The sequence below is a fragment of the Leguminivora glycinivorella genome, chromosome 26 (assembly GCF_023078275.1).
Source record: "Leguminivora glycinivorella isolate SPB_JAAS2020 chromosome 26, LegGlyc_1.1, whole genome shotgun sequence".
In the NCBI taxonomy this organism is placed as follows: Eukaryota; Metazoa; Arthropoda; class Insecta; order Lepidoptera; family Tortricidae; genus Leguminivora; species Leguminivora glycinivorella.
The window spans coordinates 8,438,184-8,457,972 of NC_062996.1; the positions used below are offsets into that span (position 1 = coordinate 8,438,184).

General features: G+C 42.6%; 1 protein-coding gene across 1 annotated transcript in view; it reads right to left on the bottom strand.

The window, feature by feature from the left end:
* Nucleotides 1-390: 390 nt before the first annotated feature.
* LOC125240135 (ionotropic receptor 25a) overlaps nucleotides 391-19,789 on the bottom strand; it is a 42,514-nt gene continuing 23,115 nt past the window's right edge. Inside the window, exons 6-18 of the mRNA XM_048147982.1 lie at nucleotides 19,415-19,574; nucleotides 13,984-14,100; nucleotides 12,974-13,078; nucleotides 11,062-11,161; nucleotides 9,763-9,940; nucleotides 8,135-8,318; nucleotides 6,579-6,700; nucleotides 5,116-5,228; nucleotides 4,376-4,466; nucleotides 2,806-2,967; nucleotides 2,059-2,132; nucleotides 1,506-1,677; nucleotides 391-580 (exon numbers count right to left, since the gene is read on the bottom strand). Coding sequence (XP_048003939.1) covers nucleotides 454-580; nucleotides 1,506-1,677; nucleotides 2,059-2,132; nucleotides 2,806-2,967; nucleotides 4,376-4,466; nucleotides 5,116-5,228; nucleotides 6,579-6,700; nucleotides 8,135-8,318; nucleotides 9,763-9,940; nucleotides 11,062-11,161; nucleotides 12,974-13,078; nucleotides 13,984-14,100; nucleotides 19,415-19,574 — 1,705 coding nt within the window. The 3' untranslated portion in view covers nucleotides 391-453. The remainder of the gene's footprint in view (nucleotides 581-1,505; nucleotides 1,678-2,058; nucleotides 2,133-2,805; nucleotides 2,968-4,375; nucleotides 4,467-5,115; nucleotides 5,229-6,578; nucleotides 6,701-8,134; nucleotides 8,319-9,762; nucleotides 9,941-11,061; nucleotides 11,162-12,973; nucleotides 13,079-13,983; nucleotides 14,101-19,414; nucleotides 19,575-19,789) is intronic.

A 19,789-nucleotide genomic window follows, 5' to 3' on the forward strand; every position in this document is an offset into this window, starting at 1 on the left:
CCTACACGAGCTTAGACTGTGTGCTAGGAACGCGCCTCTTTCATATATTTGATCGCCAGTGTCCGAGGTGTGACGATAGTACTCTTTATTACTGTGTCTATGCAAATACTATGTACCTAAACTCTACGAGTTAATACGTGCAGCTTGGTGCCAAAGTTGGCAACATGCGATACTAGCGCCCCTAGCGGCATGAGTTGATCAAAATAGTTTAGTTCATAAAGTATAAAATTAAAAAAGCCACACATTCTTATTTTGTTGTTTTATTCCGTCTAAAAATGTTAAAGTAGATCAAGTAATCGCATTTTCTATTTTAATTTACTAAAATAAAAGTCTGACAAACTACTTTGAACATCTCGTACCGCTAGATGGCGCTAGTAAAATTGTTGCCGCTCCATTGTATGGGAAACGTCAGAAGCTGCACGTATTAACTCTAGAATTTATATAGTATTTGGTCTATGGTTTATATTCTGTCTTCGGATAAACACTGATATAAGAAACGCCATCTTTTTCAGACACAGGTTTGAAAGTATCTCCGATTGTCACTTGTCCCTTCTTTTCTTTTTTGTCTCGCTTCCTCAGCCTGTAATCAACAGAGACAAAAAATAGTATTAAATAATGATAAATTGAGCAATAATGGTAAATAGTCAGATTAAGCTGACTGATTTTGATAGCAGCTCAGACTCTGAAAATTTTGAACACGTAAACGTCATAATTGTAAAATCGACGTTTAAATTCAGACTGATTGATTCAGCATACATTAATTCACCATTCGTTATTCTCCATTCATTCATTCACCATTCATTCATTCACCATTCATTCATTCACCATTCATTCCATTCATTCATTCACCATTCTTTCATTCACTATTCAGTCATTCACCATTCACTCACTCGTTACCAAACATTACCATTTTGTAGTTCCTTCATTCATTATCCATCCTTCATTCGTAATTCAGTACATTAAATTGGTGCTAACTTAGTTTTGTGGGCATTTTCAGAATTTGGGACCCCCCAATCAGCGTAAGTTGTAACAAAAATTAACTCGCTGTCAGTTTTGTGACGACAATAAGCATAAAATCTGTCTAAAAATGTACTTTTTTCACATTCTGAATGTAGATTATCGCTTAAAGTTTATGTGATTAACACAAACACAATATTTTTATTGAAATTGCATGCTTAATTATCGTCACAAAACTCAGTCAGTTAATTTTTATTAACAAGTTGAGCTAATTGGGGGTCCCAAATTCTGAAAATGCCCTTGTATGACTTTTTTTGACATATATGTCGCAGATATTAAATTGAAGCCATGACCCTGCAAAATATCTGAAATCGCACTCTAATGACCGAATGAATGAATGAGTTAATTAAGAGCCCTCTGGCTGTGAATTTTTAGCCACTATTTAATTTAGTTCTGGCGGCGGAATATTGTTCCAGCATGTGGCAGAAACTTACCAAACATAAACACTTGTATTGTAAGAAATATTACAGAGAATCTAAGTGATATACCTGGCCACACCACCCGCGATTTTTTTCTCCAAATCCTTCTCAAACGCCTTCTTAGGTTTAGGCTCGTCCTGTCTCACTTTAGTCTTCTCTTTTCTCTTATAGTAGAACACCTCCCAAGCCAGAGTTATCATGGCTAGGCCGAGGCCGAAGAGTGTTGCTATGAAGACGCCACCTGAACATAATCACGTTTTTAGAGGGCCCTTTTTTTCCAAAATCCCCCCCCCCCAACTTTTTTTTTATTTGGAAATTTTTATATGGTTTCCACCCAGAATCGCTCTTTCAATCCTAATAGGAGAAAAGTGTCCCAAGGTCTTTTCCCATTCCGTTACCATTTTTCTATACATTTGTATGGCGTTATCGGAATGGAAGGCTTAAAAAATGTATGAAAATCTTGGGACATTGTTTTTCTCCTATCAGGATCTAAAGACCTCGCGATTATAAGTATGAATCGCGTAAAAAATACCCATGTTACAAAAACAGTGGGGTGGACAACGAAAAAATTGCCCGTTTGCCTTACGAAAGTTATGAACGATTTCTCCTTTTTTACATTTACCTAAACTTTCCAAAGTGATACCCTCTGACTCGTCGGCATCAGGGCACTGTTGTCGAGCAGTTTCATTCCAGTACCTGAAACAGATGTTTTACATTCAGTTTAAGTTGAGAGACAGGGACGGAGCTATATAACTGGTATAGCTGTGTCCCACTTCATGCTAACCGCTGCTGCGCCCTAGCTGGATCCGCCCTTGCTAACAGAGCTATGGACAGTACGTTCCTTCTCAACTATCAGGTGAACCATAAGCTAGAATACCTTCAGTAAACTCACATAGCAGCTAGTTGCTCCAACAGTTTCTCCTGCAGATCCAGTAAAGCTCTAGACAATTCCTCATGAAGCTTAGAATCCTGGTGTACGGTGATGGCATACGGTTCTTCAAATACCCCAGAGTTCCCAGTTCCAGACGCTCATTTGAAAGTCCAACTTTAAAGATTTGAAGGCTCTGGAAAGTACTTCTGGAACTATTGTAGTGTGCGGCCCCGGCCGGACAAAGCCATCCTGGCAGGGCCGCCATGTAGTGGGGCGTTAAGCAAACGACTGTTTCGTTCGATGTGATACAACACGTACATACTTTTATAATAGAACTAAGCTACAGGAGTGTGAGTGAACACGTACCTCGCACTATACTTTGCCTAGATATACTTTGCCATCATAACTATACTGTATTTATATGTCCTAACTTGTCTTATGTTACAATAAAGTGTTTACATACATAGGTACATTAGATAAATTACAGTTTACACTTACTTAGCAGCTAGTTGTTCCAACAGTCTCTCCTTCTGTAGATCCAGTAAAGCTCTAGAAAGTTCCTCCTGAAGCCTAGAACCTTGCTGAACAGCGATGGCGTATGGCTGCTCAGCAAACACTTCGCCAACTTCTGTGAGGTTACAGTTCAGAGTCACCTCATATCTGAAAACCAAAAACATTCATTTGTTTATTAGTTGACATAGTGATTTTCATCTGTTTGTTTTCATCGAAATTTCGTCCGTCAGGATCAAAGAATTAGTTGATGTCGTTATACAAACCAGATCTAAATTTCCGGAAGTTCAGATGCCGTAGCTGAATGGCATTTCTGCAACGCGAAACGAAAACGAAACGCCGCGAAAGGTAGTCTGGCTCTGTCGCGCCAATACGCAAGAGCGATAGAGATATCTACGAGCGTTTCGTTTCGTGAGCGTTTCGTAAGCGTTTGTGCCATTTGGCTACGCACCCAGCACGGGTAGCATGGTCGCGCGATAGACGATAAAATATCAGGCCGTCCCTATCGCACTATTAGTAAGTGCGATAGGGACGGCCAGATGTTTTTATCATTTATCGCGCGACCATAATTGCCTGCCAGGTGTGACAACATAATTAGGGTAATTATACAGAGTGGGGCCTGTAACAAAGGCGAAGAATTGAACTCTAGGCTATTCTCCTTATACTGATCAACATTTGTTCGGTGACTTTTAAAAATAACTTGTATTTTGATTTTTATCACCCTTGAAAGTTTTTTCTAAGAGGTAATGTATTGTGAATTCTGTTAAGTCTAAAGTGTGACAGACAACGTCAATGACAACAATAATGGCGTATATTGAAGCTAATATTTATTTTGTATGAAAAATTAAAAAATTAAAGACTTCATCACTTCATCACTATCACTTCACTACATAGTATAAAACAAAGTCGCTTTCTCTGTCCCTATATCCCTATGTATGCTTAAATCTTTAAAACTACGCAACGGATTTTGATGCGGTTTTTTTTAATAGATAGAGTGATTCTAGAGGAAGGTTTATATGTAGGTATAGTACCCGTGCGAAGCCGGGGCGGGTCGCTAGTAATTTATAAAAGTCACTGAACAAATGTTGATCAGTATAAGGAGAATACAGTTCGCCTTTGTTACAGGCCCCACTCTGTATACAACATTAACTTGTTTAAGCAGTTTAAGTGTAAGACAGACCTACCTACAACAAAAAGTGACCTCTAATTAACTCACTGCTAAGCATTTGCAAAGACTATGTGCCAAAATTGGGACCAACTTATCTCAAAGTCGGTGCCTACTTAAGTACTTATCTAAGGCACACCTCGGACACTGGCGATCAAATATGAAAGAGGCGCGTTCCTAGCACACAGTCTATAAGCTCGTGTAGGTGAACGCGTACCATGCTTGTATGAGTGAAATATGACAGGTCGAATGTTTACGTTTCTGACAGGCGGTAAATCTGAGGTTACCGAGAGGGGGTGGGCGGCACTTTCAGCGGGGAGCGAGAGTGGCCATACTGTGCGATAGTACTCTTTATTATACTGTGTCTAAGGCGTGCAAAAGTTTAATTCTTACTTGATTTCAGCGGAATCGTGTATGAAAGCAAAGTCGGCATCTGTATGTTCGTCTACCTGTCTGAACCCGGTTTTAGCGTCTGGTACAGGCACTGGAAGAAAATCAATAAAGCAATTTATATTTTCTATACAAGTGGACGGGCGGGTGGTCTAGTGGTAAAGACGTTAGCCGCGTAAACTGAAGACCCGAGTTCGATTCCCGGCTCGGCCATCAGTAGGCCTTGTCGTTTTTTCTTTCGTGTATGATATCTATTTCAATTTATCTTTTCTAGTTTTGTTTTAGAACTAGAATACAGGAAAGTTAACCACCCACAAAAAACAATCCATACTAATATTATAAATGGGAAAGTGTGTGTGTCTGTTTGTTTGTCCGTCTTTCACGGCAAAACGGAGCGACGTATTGGCGTGATTTTTTAAGTGGAGATAGTTGAAGGGATCGAGAGTGACATTGGCTACTTTTTGTCTCTTTCTAACGCGAGCGAAGCCGCGGGAAAAAGCTAGTAATACTATAAATGGGAAAATGTGTGTGTCCGTTTGTTTGTCCGTCTTTCACGGCAAAACAGAGCGAAGAATTGATGTGATTTTTTAAGTTGAGATACTTGAAGGGATGGAAAGTGACATAGGCTACGTTTTGTCTCTTTTTAACGCGAGCGAAGTCACGGACAAAAGTTAATGTCTCTATAAAAAAAGAGACAGAGAAGGATGCAAAACCCAAACTCTTCTCTTCTCAGTGATACTTACTAGAAGCGTTGATGGCCAGTAATATGTGTCCGTATTGCTCCCTGATTGGATAGTCCCACACCCGGTACTGAGACTGGTCTGATGTCGCGTTCAGTGTTATCTCCTTCCATACCCTAGAAAAGAGAAAAATGTGAGTGTGTTTAGGAGAACGTCCCACTTTGTCGGTTACCATTAAGGTGAGATTTACTAGTATTGCTACAGCTACAGCTAATAGCATTGAAATTGTTTTCCACGGAAAACGAGCAATGTTAAAGGAAGTATGGTGCTTTATTTTACTATCCTTCAAGATGTAAATGCATTTCAATTGTAAATTTTATATTCAAAAGGGACTAAAACTAGGAACTAAAATCGCTGTCAGTAGAAATTGTCCGCAATGTAAACAAACCATTATATAAAATATCAATATAATAGCACAATTTTATTATTTTTCAGTACAGGCCCCGTGCATTTCTCCGACGCCAAACGAAAGCGATACGCCGCTGGCTCTGTCGCGCCAATACGCAAGCGCGATAGAGATAGATATCTACTAGCGCTTCGTTTCGTGAGCGTTTCGTGAGCGATTGTGCCATTCGGCTAGCCACCCAGATGGTGTCTTTTTTACGCACTAGTGCGAGAAGTGGTTCATTATATGTTAGGTCGAAACTTCAGAGGTCCATCTGTACTGAAAAACGTCGTACGATACACGTGCGAATTTCCTTTTTAGGGTTCCGTAGTCAACTAGGAACCCTTATAGTTTCGCCATGTCTGTCTGTCCGTCCGTCCGTCCGTCCGTCCGTCCGTCCGTCCGTCCGTCCGTCCGTCCGTCCGCGGATAATCTCAGTAACCGTAAGCACTAGAAAGCTGAAATTTGGTACCAATATGTATATCAATCACGCCAACAAAGTGCAAAAATAAAAAATGGAAAAAAATGTTTTATTAGGGTACCCCCCCTACATGTAAAGTGGGGGCAGATATTTTTTTTTATTCCAACCCCAACGTGTGATATATTGTTGGATAGGTATTTAAAAATGAATAAGGGTTTACTGAGATCGTTTTTTGATAATAATCATAGTTTCGGAAATAATCGCTCCTAAAGGAAAAAAAAGTGCGTCCCCCCCCTCTAACTTTTGAACCATATGTTTAAAAAATATGAAAAAAATTACAAAAGTAGAACTTTATAAAGACTTTCTAGGAAAATTGTTTTGAACTTGATAGGTTCAGTAGTTTTTGAGAAAAATACGGAAAACTACGGAACCCTACACTGAGCGTGGCCCGACACGCTCTTGGCCGGTTTTTTTACGCACTTGTATCATAATGTACTATTAAAGGCTGAGGATCATAATATGATATGAATTGATTAAATAACACATGGATTTAGCCAGTATCTGATGAGTTAGAATGGAAATTAAAGACATTTTGACTAGAAGGTTTGTTTACATTGTTCCCAAATTGTATTAACGGCGACTTTAAGTAAGTTTTTATACCTATACAGTGTGTCTTCAGCGAACTTCATGTTGATGAAGTATTGATGTATGGTAGATCCTTCTACCACAGTGTAGTTGATCCTAGACTGTCGTGCTAGCTGTTCTAGAGATGACACTGGTGTCTAAAAACAAACAGAGAAAGGTATATAAAGTATGAAGATTGAGATTTAATTTTGGTTTCAGGGTCTATTGTCTTGTCCAATCCAGACTGTTGGTACTGTAGTAAATAATATAAGCAAGAATTTCATAAATGTGAGTGTGTTTAGTTTAACGTCCCTTGTCGGTTACCATTAAGGCGAGATTTACTTGTATCTTTATAAATATGAATAAACTGACAAAGCGGCTTTATGGCAATCGACAACGTGGGACGTTTTTCCGTGCACACCCACAAATATAAATGTGTATCTCGCTTGCCTCTTGGGATCAAAATATATCATAATCTTTTGTGAACCAGTTTTATTACGGCAGTCCGTAGGTACATGGCGACCCTGCCAGATTCTGCGTACGAGTTACTACTAGTATTTATTTTGTTGCGTTCTTGCGCCCGAATCCGTATATCTTGCGAGAAAGGAATTCATATTACATGGTCTAAGCAAATCTGTCTTACAGATGTAGTGCGAAGAGGGTTTCCTTCGGAAACGTTCGTATTTGTCATGCTAGTTCAGTCAATGTCAGTACATCTTGTATTGACACTGACTGAAATAGCATGACACGTTCGTACGTTTCCGTAACAATACGAAGGCAAATCTTTTCGCACTACATATGTACCTGACTTACTGTAAAACGTCCTGACATGGTACTCGCGAACAATGCAAAAATTATAAACTGAAATAAATATCATACACGAAAGAAAAAACGACAAGGCCCACTGGTGGCCGAACCGTATAGAGGCGTATAGAAGCGGTTCGTATAGGAGGTGCAAGCACACATTGCTGGCCCTTAGAGTTGGTCAAAGGCGCCTAGCCTTATCAGAGATAATATACACTCGAGAAAATTCGTCGGGTACCACGGCGGGCGGGTGGTCTAGTGTTAAGGACGTTAGCCGCGTAAGCTGAAGACCCGGGTTCGATTCCCGGCTCGGCCACCAGTGGGCCTCGTCGTTTTTTCTTTCGTATATATATTTCCGTTTATAATTTATATATAGTAGTGTGATTACTTGAAAAACAACACACCAAAAAATATTCAATAAAATAATTTTCACCTCGCCAACTGTTAAAGATCAATTTTGCTATTCGAAAACAGATAGCAAAATTGTATTTTATCCACAAGAGCGCAAAGTAATTTTATACAAACTTTAACTTGATGCCTTGCTGGTAGAATTTACCTACAAATAATGATTTTGAATCACAAATATTGAACACATTGCTAGATTTGATTTAGTTTGATGTTTTATAGTCAGTATTTTGTTCGGGTTGGCGTGGTGAAAATTTTTGTAAAAAAAAAAAAACTATTGATTTGTTCCCTAGTTGTAATGAAAAAGTTTTTTGTAACTAGATACGTACGGCTAGTACCAATTAGTTTAATCATTAGTTAGGTACACAGTAAAAAGATCTTACCTGCATCCTCTCAACGGTCAGGAAAGCAGCCAAATTCGCAGTGAAAGTAGCCAACATCAGCACCACAAATAGCCAATACGCGGCTACCAGGGTACGTCCAGATAGCGCTTTGGGAGCCTCCCCTCCACCTTGGGGGGTGAAGGAGGTAAGGGCGAACCAGAAACTCTCTTTTAGAGTGAATTCTCTGCAAAAAATAACTTGGGTACCACAAATAGCCAATATGCGGCTATTGCGGCTACCAATGTACGTCCAGATAGCGCTTTTGGAGCCTCCCCACCACCTTGGGGGTGAAGGAGGTAAGGGCGAACCAGAAACTCTCTTTTAGAGTGAATTCTCTGCAAAAAATAACTTGGGTACCACAAATAGCCAATATGCGGCTATTGCGGCTACCAATGTACGTCCAGATAGCGCTTTTGGAGCCTCCCCACCACCTTGGGGGGTGAAGGAGGTAAGGGCGAACCAGAAACTCTCTTTTAGAGTGAATTCTCTGCAAAAAATAACTTGGGTACCACAAATAGCCAATATGCGGCTATTGCGGCTACCAATGTACGTCCAGATAGCGCTTTTGGAGCCTCCCCACCACCTTGGGGGTGAAGGAGGTAAGGGCGAACCAGAAACTCTCTTTTAGAGTGAATTCTCTGCAAAAAATAACTTGGGTACCACAAATAGCCAATATGCGGCTATTGCGGCTACCAATGTACGTCCAGATAGCGCTTTTGGAGCCTCCCCACCACCTTAGGGGGTGAAGGAGGTAAGGGCGAACCAGAAACTCTCTTTTAGAGTGAATTCTCTGTAAAAAATAACTCAGGTATATTTTTGAAGTGAGACTTCTAGTGCGACTACCAACTGAGAACGTTGAACGTTTAACGCGTTAACCGTTAACGCTCAGTGTTGTCAATTCGAATTTTGAAAAACAACAAATTACGAAGTTTCACTTCTCGCGGAGAGATTCCACGCATTATTTTTTTTTTACTGATTTATTTTTTATTTTACGACGTCGGTGAAAAATGAGCATACGGGCCGGCTGATAAACGGCCAGCGTAGCCAATAGATGCTTACAAATCCAGAGGTATGTCATGTGCGTTGCAGACCTTAATACAGTGCACGATCGTTGAGCTCTGGCAACCTTACCCACACCACAGAAACAATTAACACAATAAGTAGTGTTTAGTGTTACATATTTGGCGAATCTAGGTAAAAAGTAATACGTTCATTGATCATTGTGATCATTCGGTATAAATTTCTTGTTCAAAATGGTCATAAAATTATAAAAATATTGGTAAAATTGGTTACGAAATGGGACTACAAGGTATAGCGAAATGAAATGCAGGTGTATTCGAATTTTAAATATTGGATTAACGTTTACATATCGGTCTGATTTGACAATTTTTTTTTTTATGAGGAACAGGTAAACCATTTGACCGCAATCTCACCTGATGGAAAGTGCCGATGCAGTCTAGGATGAAGCATGTTTACCCAAAAAATGTCTATTCACTCTTGATTTAAAAAGATCCAAATTACAGTGGGACAAAGTCAAAAAGTAGAGTTTTTGAAATGTTACTTTTGACCTTAATACATTTGATCCAAATTGAATAGTTAAATTCGAATACGCCATGTAGTTTACTAACCGACAAGGGTACGGATAAGCATCAGGATTATTCCTCGCAGAATAAGGAGAGTATTTATCCAACAGCCAGATCATGAAGCCTGTCAAAACTAGTGCCGCCACGATGCTCAGCCACACTTCAGTTCGGAGTACGGTCATGAATTTGAAGAGGGAAGTTTTACGAGTCGGTTTTCGTATCACTGAAAGAAAACTAAGTCAATCAGTAACTATATTTAAAGTAAAAAAAAAAAAAAACATTTGTATCATTTTGCAGAGAAACTGCCCGGTTCGAATGTTAGTTATTGGATTATTCCTGATAATAATAATCAGTGTACCATATCGCAAATAAATCTAATAACTAAACTTTGAATCGCGCAGGCATTCGCTAAAGAAATTTATAGATTACTAGCTTTTTCCCGCGGCTTCACTCGCGTTAAAAAGAGACAAAAATTAGCCTATGTCACTCTCCATTTCTTCAACTATCTCCACTTAAAAAATCACGTCAACTCGTCGCTCCGTTTTGCCGTGAAATACGGACAAACAAACTGACACACACACTTTCCCATTTATAATATTAGTATGGGTAAATAATAAATTAAACTTTTGTCTCGTTCTGCAGAAAAACTGCCCGGTTCGAATGTTAGTTATTGGATTATTCCTGATAATAATAATCAGTACCATATCGAAAATAAATCTAATAACGAAATTTTGAATCGGGCAGGAAATCTCTAAAGAAATTCATAGATTATTATATGGATGCAGATAAAGTTATGTAAATTGTACATAATTAGGCATTAAAACTTGAGTATCGTTTCATAATAAGATAACACGAGTGTCCCATTATGAACCAGTTATATAAATAGTTATTTGTTATACAAGGGGGCAAAGTTGTATTTTAACGCCGAGTGTGGAATTGAAAAGCGAGCAAGTGAAAGGATTCTATAGTTGAACCACGAGCGAAGCGAGTGGTTCGAGAATGGAATCCTGAGCTTGCGAGTTTTTTAACACACGAGAAGTAAAATACATTTGCACCCGAGTGTAACACAAAACTTTTCCCCTCACTATAGCGAGGAAACTACAACGCAAAAAACGCGTTTATCACTACTTCCAGTAGTCCCACAGGTGGTAAATCATCTCCATATTCACCTACTTTTATCAATTTTAAAGCAGTTAATTTGACTTTATTCAAGGTCAAATTACTTTACCCTCTAGTGGATAAAATGCATTTTTACCCGCTGGTATCAAAGGACAAATCACGTGTTTCCGAGCTAGTGAGGGGAAAAACTATAGGTTACCTATAGTAGGCATAAGTTGCTCTTACCAATAAGTATACCACTCTGTTCAAAATACGGCGCAACAAAATCAATCACTTCCTCTCTTTCAGCCGTCATGGTCAATGCTGACACCGCTATGTCCGTCTCCTAGAAAGTTATACACTTCATAAACATGATCTAATTCTAAGTGAAATAACTGCAAAATGAAAATATGTGTAAATGGTCCAGTGTAGAAAATGGTTTTTTTTTTAAATACTACGTCGGTGGCAAACAAGCGTACGGCCCCACAGTGTGGGATTAGACCTCATTTTTGACCATGGTGTTTTTATAGTAAAAATCGGTAGCCTAGACCAAAACAATGCTACGACTAAAACTCCCGAATGTCAAATATGACTAGTTTACGAGAAACTATTTTTTGAAGTTTAGGGCAAATGTACCCGAAAATTGACTAAAACTCAAAATATCCTGAGAACGGTATCGATTCTCAAAAAACACTTTGAAGAGAACTTATAGAACTAGCAATATACTATCGTATGGAATAATCACCACAGTCGTAACATCATTCATATCGTTATTAGAACCAAATTAGTCATTTACGATTTTGATTTTTTTTCTCGAAAGTTCCTGTATATTAGCATTTATTATATTTTTTTACTGAAAGATGATTACCTTCCCTATATGCCATAATTATTTCATTAAGCAATTCCATAGGATCTAGAAATTATAGTGTGTTTAAACGTCCCATATAAAATCCCCATAGAGTAATTAAGCACACCATAATTTCTAGATCCTATGGAATTGCTTAGTGCAAAAATTATGGCATATAGGGAAGCTAATCACCTTTCAGTAAAAAAATAAAAGAAATGCTAATACACAGGAACTTTCGAGAAAAAAAATCAAAATCGAAAATGACTAATTTGGTTCTAATACCGATATGAATGATGTTACGACTGTGGTGATTATTCCATACGATAGTATATTGCTAGTTCTATAAGTTCTCTTCAAAGTGTTTTTTGAGAATCGATACCGTTCTCAGGATATTTTGAGTTTTAGTCAATTTTCGGGTACATTTGCTCTAAACTTCAAAAAATAATTTCTCGTAAACTAGTCATATTTGACATTCGGGAGTTTTAGTCGTAGCATTGTTTTGGTCTAGGCTACCGATTTTTACTATAAAAACACCATGGTCAAAAATGAGGTCTAATCCCACACTGTGGGCCCGCCTGATGGAAGGCGGTCACCGTAACCTATGGACGCCTGCAAATCAAAGAGTGTCACATGCGCATTGTCACCCAATTAGAAACTTGTACACTCCCTTTTGCTGTGTTAAATACGCAGAAAAAGGAGTGTACAAGTTCTAAGGAGGGTTCGGGTTGCCGACGACTCAAAGGACAACAGACGGAATAAGTTAGTTCCATAAGTCCTCCCGTCATCAGCACTCCGCACCCTCGTTGAGCTCTGGCAGCCTTACTCACCGGCAGCCGGCAAAATATGTGTAAATGGTCCAATGTAGAAAATTGTGTAAGGCAACCGTCAAATGTGACTGTGTTTAGTAAATCATCCCACTTTGTCTCTTATCTTTATATAAATAAACTGATAAAGCGGCTTTATAGCAGTCGACAAAGTGGGACGTTTTCCCGTGCGCATTCACAAATGAGGAGTGAACAGGCATTTTCTGGGCGAGTTCACTCCATCGTAGGCCACGTCTGTGCCTTTGGCTAGTCTGTGGCCAAGAGTAAGCCCATTTATAATTTTAAAAATTTTGTATTTAGAATTTTTGTATTTAGAATAATTATTTAATTTTACATCAATAAATCAGTGTGAAGTGAAAAAAAAAGAAGGGAGTAAAATAAGATATTTTGCTGCATGGAGGAAAAGTGCCACTTTGCTTCCTCATAGAAGGGAAGAAAAGTATGACCCTTTCCGAATGGGTGAGGAGAAAAAAAAATCATTGCTTACAGCTCTCATAAGATCGCCGACAACTCCGTCCCACGTTCCATTTGGTAGTCTTCTCCCAAACGAGCCGGTTTTTGGAGTTATTATTTCGTAGTCGAAATCCATTGACTGCAATACAAAAAACTTGTGTAGGTACTTAAATACCCAATTAAATTATTTCTCTGTTTTACGGGCGGAATACTTAAGCTTTTATTTTTACCGTTCTTTCGTTCCCCTAAAGCCTTAGATCAAAATAATGTTTGTCAGTCCAAGCAAAAATTAGGTTTTAACTTTTCACCTTTTCATGTCGCTTTTTGGCCATAATTAAGTAACCCCTGGAACGCCGTTGTCAAACATTTGTTACTGAATTAATAACCTTCAATCTGTTAGTTACAGTTTAAATTGTCTGGGAAAAATCTGGAACAAGGCGTTTGAGGGGATAACAGTCCTTATGAAATCCATCATTATTTCAGTCGGATGACGTCCACTGCTGGACAGGATCTCCAAGGATCTCCACGTCGATTGGTGATTCGTCGTCCTCAACTAATGACCCGCAAACGCCCCGTAAAATCGCCGTCAATAGAATTTGTGAACAATATAAACAAACCTTGTAGTCAAAATGTCTTTAATTTCCATTCTAACCCATCAGATACTGGCTGAATCCATGTGTTATTTAATCAATTCGTCTCACATTATGATTAAAATAATAAAATTGTGCCAAAATATTGATATTATAGAATGGTTTGTTTACATTGTTGACAATTTCTATTGCTGGCGATTTTACACACCTGGAGGCGGAGCGTAGAGAACGAGCTGCAGGATTTCAGACTGAGTTGGAACGTGGCCAAGGCGGTGGCTCAAGATAGAAAGGCGTGGAAGGATCTTGTGGAGGCCCTATGCACCTATGGGGTGCCTTAGGACAATAAACAACAGAACAACAGAAACTGCCCCATTGGCCATTGGTTCTACGAGCAATTTGCCTCGCCTATTATGAATAAATTTCCTATCTATTGATTCCTCAGGCTAGCTCTTACCTCAGACAGCTTCTGAATGAGATCGACGCAGTAGCCCTCATACTCAGGTTCGCCATCTTCGTTAAACATTGGCTCTCCAGTATTTGGGTCTAACTTTGGCATCGTCCAGGGTACAGCCTGTTGACAAATTCAAAGGTTCAAGGAATTTATTGGTTCTTTTATACTACGTCGGTGGTGAACAAGCATACGGTCCGCCTGATGGAAAGCGGTCACCGCAACCCTTGGACGCCTGCAACTCAAGGGGTATCACATGCGCGTTGCCGAACCATTAGAAAGTTACATATACTTGTACTCATTTTGACGTGAAACGTTAGGTGAACGTCTTTAAAAACCCGTAGTAGAGTGACCGGACCGAAAACCAGGTGTAACGAAAAGTGTTATGGCGCGGCGGCTTATATCTCCGTAACTATAATACCCACATAAATAATTTTAATATGAGCGTGTAGAGGAAAGTAGCCATTACTCGGACATACATAATTTGTTGATACAGATGGCGCCACTTTTGCGGTATAAGCGTTCCATTCGGGCCAAAAATGACGTTTTTTGTATTGTTTGTTTAGCAAGTACTCACAAAAATTGTATTGTGCTGTATCATAAAATGGTATTGTTAGATAGATCTCGTGCTAAATTATCGAAATATTATAAAAGACAAACATATTTATTTATGACCAGCTGGAAAAATTCAATAATGTGGCATTTTTTACAAAAATTTGGTGCTTGTTCATATTTGAGGACATCGTATGTAAAAATTAAAGCATAAAACTGTCAAAAATTACTTAAAACACTAAGATTAACTAATAAGGATTAAAATAAATATACATTATCCATAGTAAAACTTATTCATCTTATCAAATAATGCATTAGAAACTATGGCGGCGGCAACGGCTGGCAATGTACTGAAACTTGTTGGCAATCGTGACTCTTTCGATTCGTTTGAGGCAATCATATGCTAAAATTAAAGCATAAAACTGTCAAAAATTACTAAAATACTAAGACTAACTACTAAGGATTACAATAAATATACATTTTCTATAGTAAAACATATTCATCACCTCAAATATGCATTAGAATGTTTGGCGCCGCCATCGCATATAACATACCGAAGCAATCTAGTCTCTTCCGATTCGTTTTTTAAGGCCATCGTATGCAAAAATTTAAGCATATAACCGTAAAAAGGTACTAAAAATACTAAGACTTACTAATAAGGATTAGAATAAATATACATTTTCTATAGTAAAACATATTCATCTCCTCAAATGCATTAGAATGAATGGCGCCGGCAGCTGCATATAACATACGATCAAGCGATAATGATTCATTGTAGTTAAAATTCAGTAAAGTACTATGAATAATAAGTATGTATATCGTCGCTTAGCACTAGTACCCATAGTACAAGTTTGCTTAGTTTGGGGCTAGGTTGATCTGTGTAAGGTGTCGTCCAATATTTATTTATTTATATGTACAGTACTTTTTTGGTGGTGCGCAGGCCCCGAAGGCCCCACGGTCTTGTCTTTTGTATTTCGTTTACCTTTAGTGTTTTTACGCGAAGCCGCAGGCCGAGCAACAGATAGATAGTGCTCCCACGCAGAATACTTTTTACACACTTTTATAATTGTTCTGCGCGGGAGTTGGACCTCCGGCCCGCCGCTTCGCTTTTTAGACACTTTTATTATTGCTCTGTGTGGGAGCACTATCTGTCCGCAGCTCGGCCTGCGGCCTCGCGTACTTGAGAGCACCTCGGGGATGCTCCGGGCCTTCAGCCCTACGCGGAGCTCGGCCTTTGGCCTTCGCTGGGTTTCGAAGCTCAGCGTTGGGCCTCCGGCCCGCCGCTTCGCTTTTTAGACACTTTTATTATTGCTCTGTGTGGGAGCACTATCTGTCCGCAGCTCGGCCTGCGGCCTCGCGTACTTGGGAGCGCCAAGGGGACGCTCCGGGTCTTCGGCCCTACGCGGAGCTCGGCCTTCGGCCTTCGCTGGGTTTTGAAGCTCAGCGTTGGGCCTCCGGCCCGCCGCTTCGCTTTTTAGACACTTTTATTATTGCTCTGTGTGGGAGCACTATCTGTCCGCAGAAAGGCCTGCAGCCTCGCGTACTTGGGAGCACCTCGGGGACGCTCCGGGCCTTCGGCCCTACGTGGAGCTCGGCCTTCGGCCTTCGCTGGGTTTCGAAGCTCAGCGTTGGGCCTTCGGCCCGCCGCTTCGCTTTTTAGACACTTTTATTATTGCTCTGTGTGGGAGCACTATCTGTCCGCAGCTCGGCCTGCGGCCTCGCGTACTTGTGAGCGCCACGGGGACGCTCCGGGCCTTCGGCCCTACGCGGAGCTCGGCCTTCAGCCTTCGCTGGGTTTCGAAGCTCAGCGTTGGGCCTCCGGCCCGCCGCTTCGCTTTTTAGACACTTTTATTATTGCTCTGTGTGGGAGCACTATCTGTCCGCAGCTCGGCCTGCGGCCTCGCGTACTTGGGAGCGCCAAGGGGACGCTCCGGGTCTTCGGCCCTACGCGGAGCTCGGCCTTCGGCCTTCGCTGGGTTTTGAAGCTCAGCGTTGGGCCTCCGGCCCGCCGCTTCGCTTTTTAGACACTTTTATTATTGCTCTGTGTGGGAGCACTATCTGTCCGCAGCTCGGCCTGCGGCCTCGCGTACTTGGGAGCACCTCGGGGACGCTCCGGGCCTTCGGCCCTACGTGGAGCTCGGCCTTCGGCCTTCGCTGGGTTTCGAAGCTCAGCGTTGGGCCTTCGGCCCGCCGCTTCGCTTTTTAGACACTTTTATTATTGCTCTGTGTGGGAGCACTATCTGTCCGCAGCTCGGCCTGCGGCCTCGCGTACTTGTGAGCGCCACGGGGACGCTCCGGGCCTTCGGCCCTACGCGGAGCTCGGCCTTCAGCCTTCGCTGGGTTTCGAAGCTCAGCGTTGGGCCTCCGGCCCGCCGTTTCGCTTTTTAGACACTTTTATTATTGCTCTGTGTGGGAGCACTATCTGTCCGCAGCTCGGCCTGCGGCCTCGCGTACTTGGGAGCGCCAAGGGGACGCTCCGGGTCTTCGGCCCTACGCGGAGCTCGGCCTTCGGCCTTCGCTGGGTTTTGAAGCTCAGCGTTGGGCCTCCGGCCCGCCGCTTCGCTTTTTAGACACTTTTATTATTGCTCTGTGTGGGAGCACTATCTGTCCGCAGCTCGGCCTGCGGCCTCGCGTACTTGGGAGCACCTCGGGGACGCTCCGGGCCTTCGGCCCTACGTGGAGCTCGGCCTTCGGCCTTCGCTGGGTTTCGAAGCTCAGCGTTGGGCCTCCGGCCCGCCGCTTCGCTTTTTAGACACTTTTATTATTGCTCTGTGTGGGAGCACTATCTGTCCGCAGCTCGGCCTGCGGCCTCGCGTACTTGTGAGCGCCACGGGGTCGCTCCGGGCCTTCGGCCTTACGCAGAGCTCGGCCTTCGGCCTTCGCTGGGTTTCCAAGCTCAGCGTTGGGCCTTCGGCCCGCCGCTTCGCTTTTTAGACACTTTTATTATTGCTCTGTGTGGGAGGCTGGGAGCAGTATCTGTCCGCAGCTCGGCCTGCGGCCTCCCGTACTTGTGAGCGCCACGGGGACGCTCCGGGCCTTCGGCCCTACGCGGAGCTCGGCCTTCGACCTTCGCTGGGTTTCGAAGCTCAGCGTTGGGCCTCCGGCCCGCCGCTTCGCTTATTAGACACTTTTATTATTGCTCTGTGTGGGAGCACTATCTGTCCGCAGCTCGGCCTGCGGCCTCGCGTACTTGGGAGCGCCGAGGGGACGCTCCGGGCCTCCGGCCCTACGCGGAGCTCGGCCTTCGGCCTTCGCTGGGTTTTGAAGCTCAGCGTTGGGCCTCCGGCCCGCCGCTTCGCTTTTTAGACACTTTTATTATTGCTCTATGTGGGAGCACTATCTGTCCGCAGCTCGGCCTGCGGCCTCGCGTACTTGGGAGCACCTCGGGGACGCTCCGGGCCTTCGGCCCTACGTGGAGCTCGGCCTTCGGCCTTCGCTGGGTTTCGAAGCTCAGCATTGGGCCTCCGGCCCGCCGCTTCGCTTTTTAGACACTTTTATTATTGCTCTGTGTGGGAGCACTATCTGTCCGCAGCTCGGCCTGCGGCCTCGCGTACTTGGGAGCGCCACAGGGACGCTCCGGGCCTTCGGCCCTACGCGGAGCTCGGCCTTCGGCCTTCGCTGGGTTTCGAAGCTCAGCGTTGGGCCTCCGGCCCGCCGCTTCGCTTTTTAGACACTTTTATTATTGCTCTATGTGGGAGCACTATCTGTCCGCAGCTCGGCCTGCGGCCTCGTGTACTTGGGAGCGCCGAGAGGACGCTCCGGGCCTTCGGCCCTACGCGGAGCTCGACCTTCGGCCTTCGCTGGGTTTCGAAGCTCAGCGTTGGGCCTCCGGCCCGCCGCTTCGCTTTTTAGACACTTATTATTGTTATGGTTGGGAGCACTGTCTGTCCGCAGCTCGGCCTGCGGCCTTCGCTAGTTAGTTACGTCCCCTCCTCAGTAGCGGTGGTCCACTCAACGTTTCACGTTATCCATCGCGGCTGTGTCCCTGACGCAGCCTACCTTAATTTTTTTTTGCTGTGTATTTAATTCCGATAAAATTATGTGGGTAACAAAAGGGCTATTTCTGGTAATCAGACCAGACCCTTTAGCACAACTCGATTTGTCGTGCGCGAGCCCATACATCAAGCGCGCGATTAGGCAAGTTGTGCTTGAGGGGCAGTCGTTGTGAAGATCCTTAATAAAAGAATGGCGCAGTTCACAGTTCCATCAGGCGGACCGTATACCTGTTTGCCACCGACGTGGTATAAAAAAAGTTACCTGTTATCCTGAAGAATTGTCTCAATGAGCGCTGGTGGCCTAGCGGTAAGAGCGTGCGACTTTCGGTGTGACGGTCGCGGGTTCGAACCCGGCTCGTACCAATGATTTTTTCTGAACTTACGTGCGAAATGTGATTTGATATTTGCCAGTCGCTTTTCGGTGAAGGAAAACATCGTGAGGAAACCGGACTAATTCCAATAAGGCCTAGGTACCCTTCGGGTTGGAAGGTCGCTTTCGTAAAAAGTAGTGCCTATGCCAAATCTTGGGATTAGTTGTCAAAGCGGACCCCAGGCTCCCATGAGCCGTGGAAAATGCCGGTATAACGCAAGGAGGACTATGATCATGATGTCTCAATGGTTCTAAATTTATTCCTGATCCTTTAGCACAACGTTAAGCGAAACTTCAAGTTGAGCTAGAGGGGCTGGAATTAACTTATACTCTTCATCACCAGATCAAGTGTGAATAGCGCTCTCCAGGATTGAACACATGAACTTACAGGTGCAGTACCAATTCTGAAGAACTGTCTTAGCGGTTCCATGGTCACTCCTGGAAGTAACTTATACTGTTCATCACCAGATCAAGTGTCTGAACTGAATAGTGCTCTCCAGGATTGAAAACATGAACTTACAGGTGCAGTACCAATTCTGAAGAACTGTCTTAGCGGTTCCATGGTCACTACTGGTAGTAACTTATACTCTTCATCGGCTGACCAGATAGCTGCGTGCTGTAGACCTGTATCTGGCTTCAAGGTTGATAATATGAAGCGAGAGCGGAGGAAAATGCCGGATCTGAAAACGTAACGCAGTTAGCATGTGGCTAAGGTGGCAAAATATAACGTAGCAACCACAGAACTTTATTTATATAGAAGAAACAAGTTCATCTATTTGTATAGGGGCCGAGCGTGTCAAATTTTGTACTGAAGTTGTTTCTTGCCTGTAATTTTAAATATGTCTCAGGCTCTTGATTGTTCATAATTTTTGTGTTGTTGCAATTGAATATCACG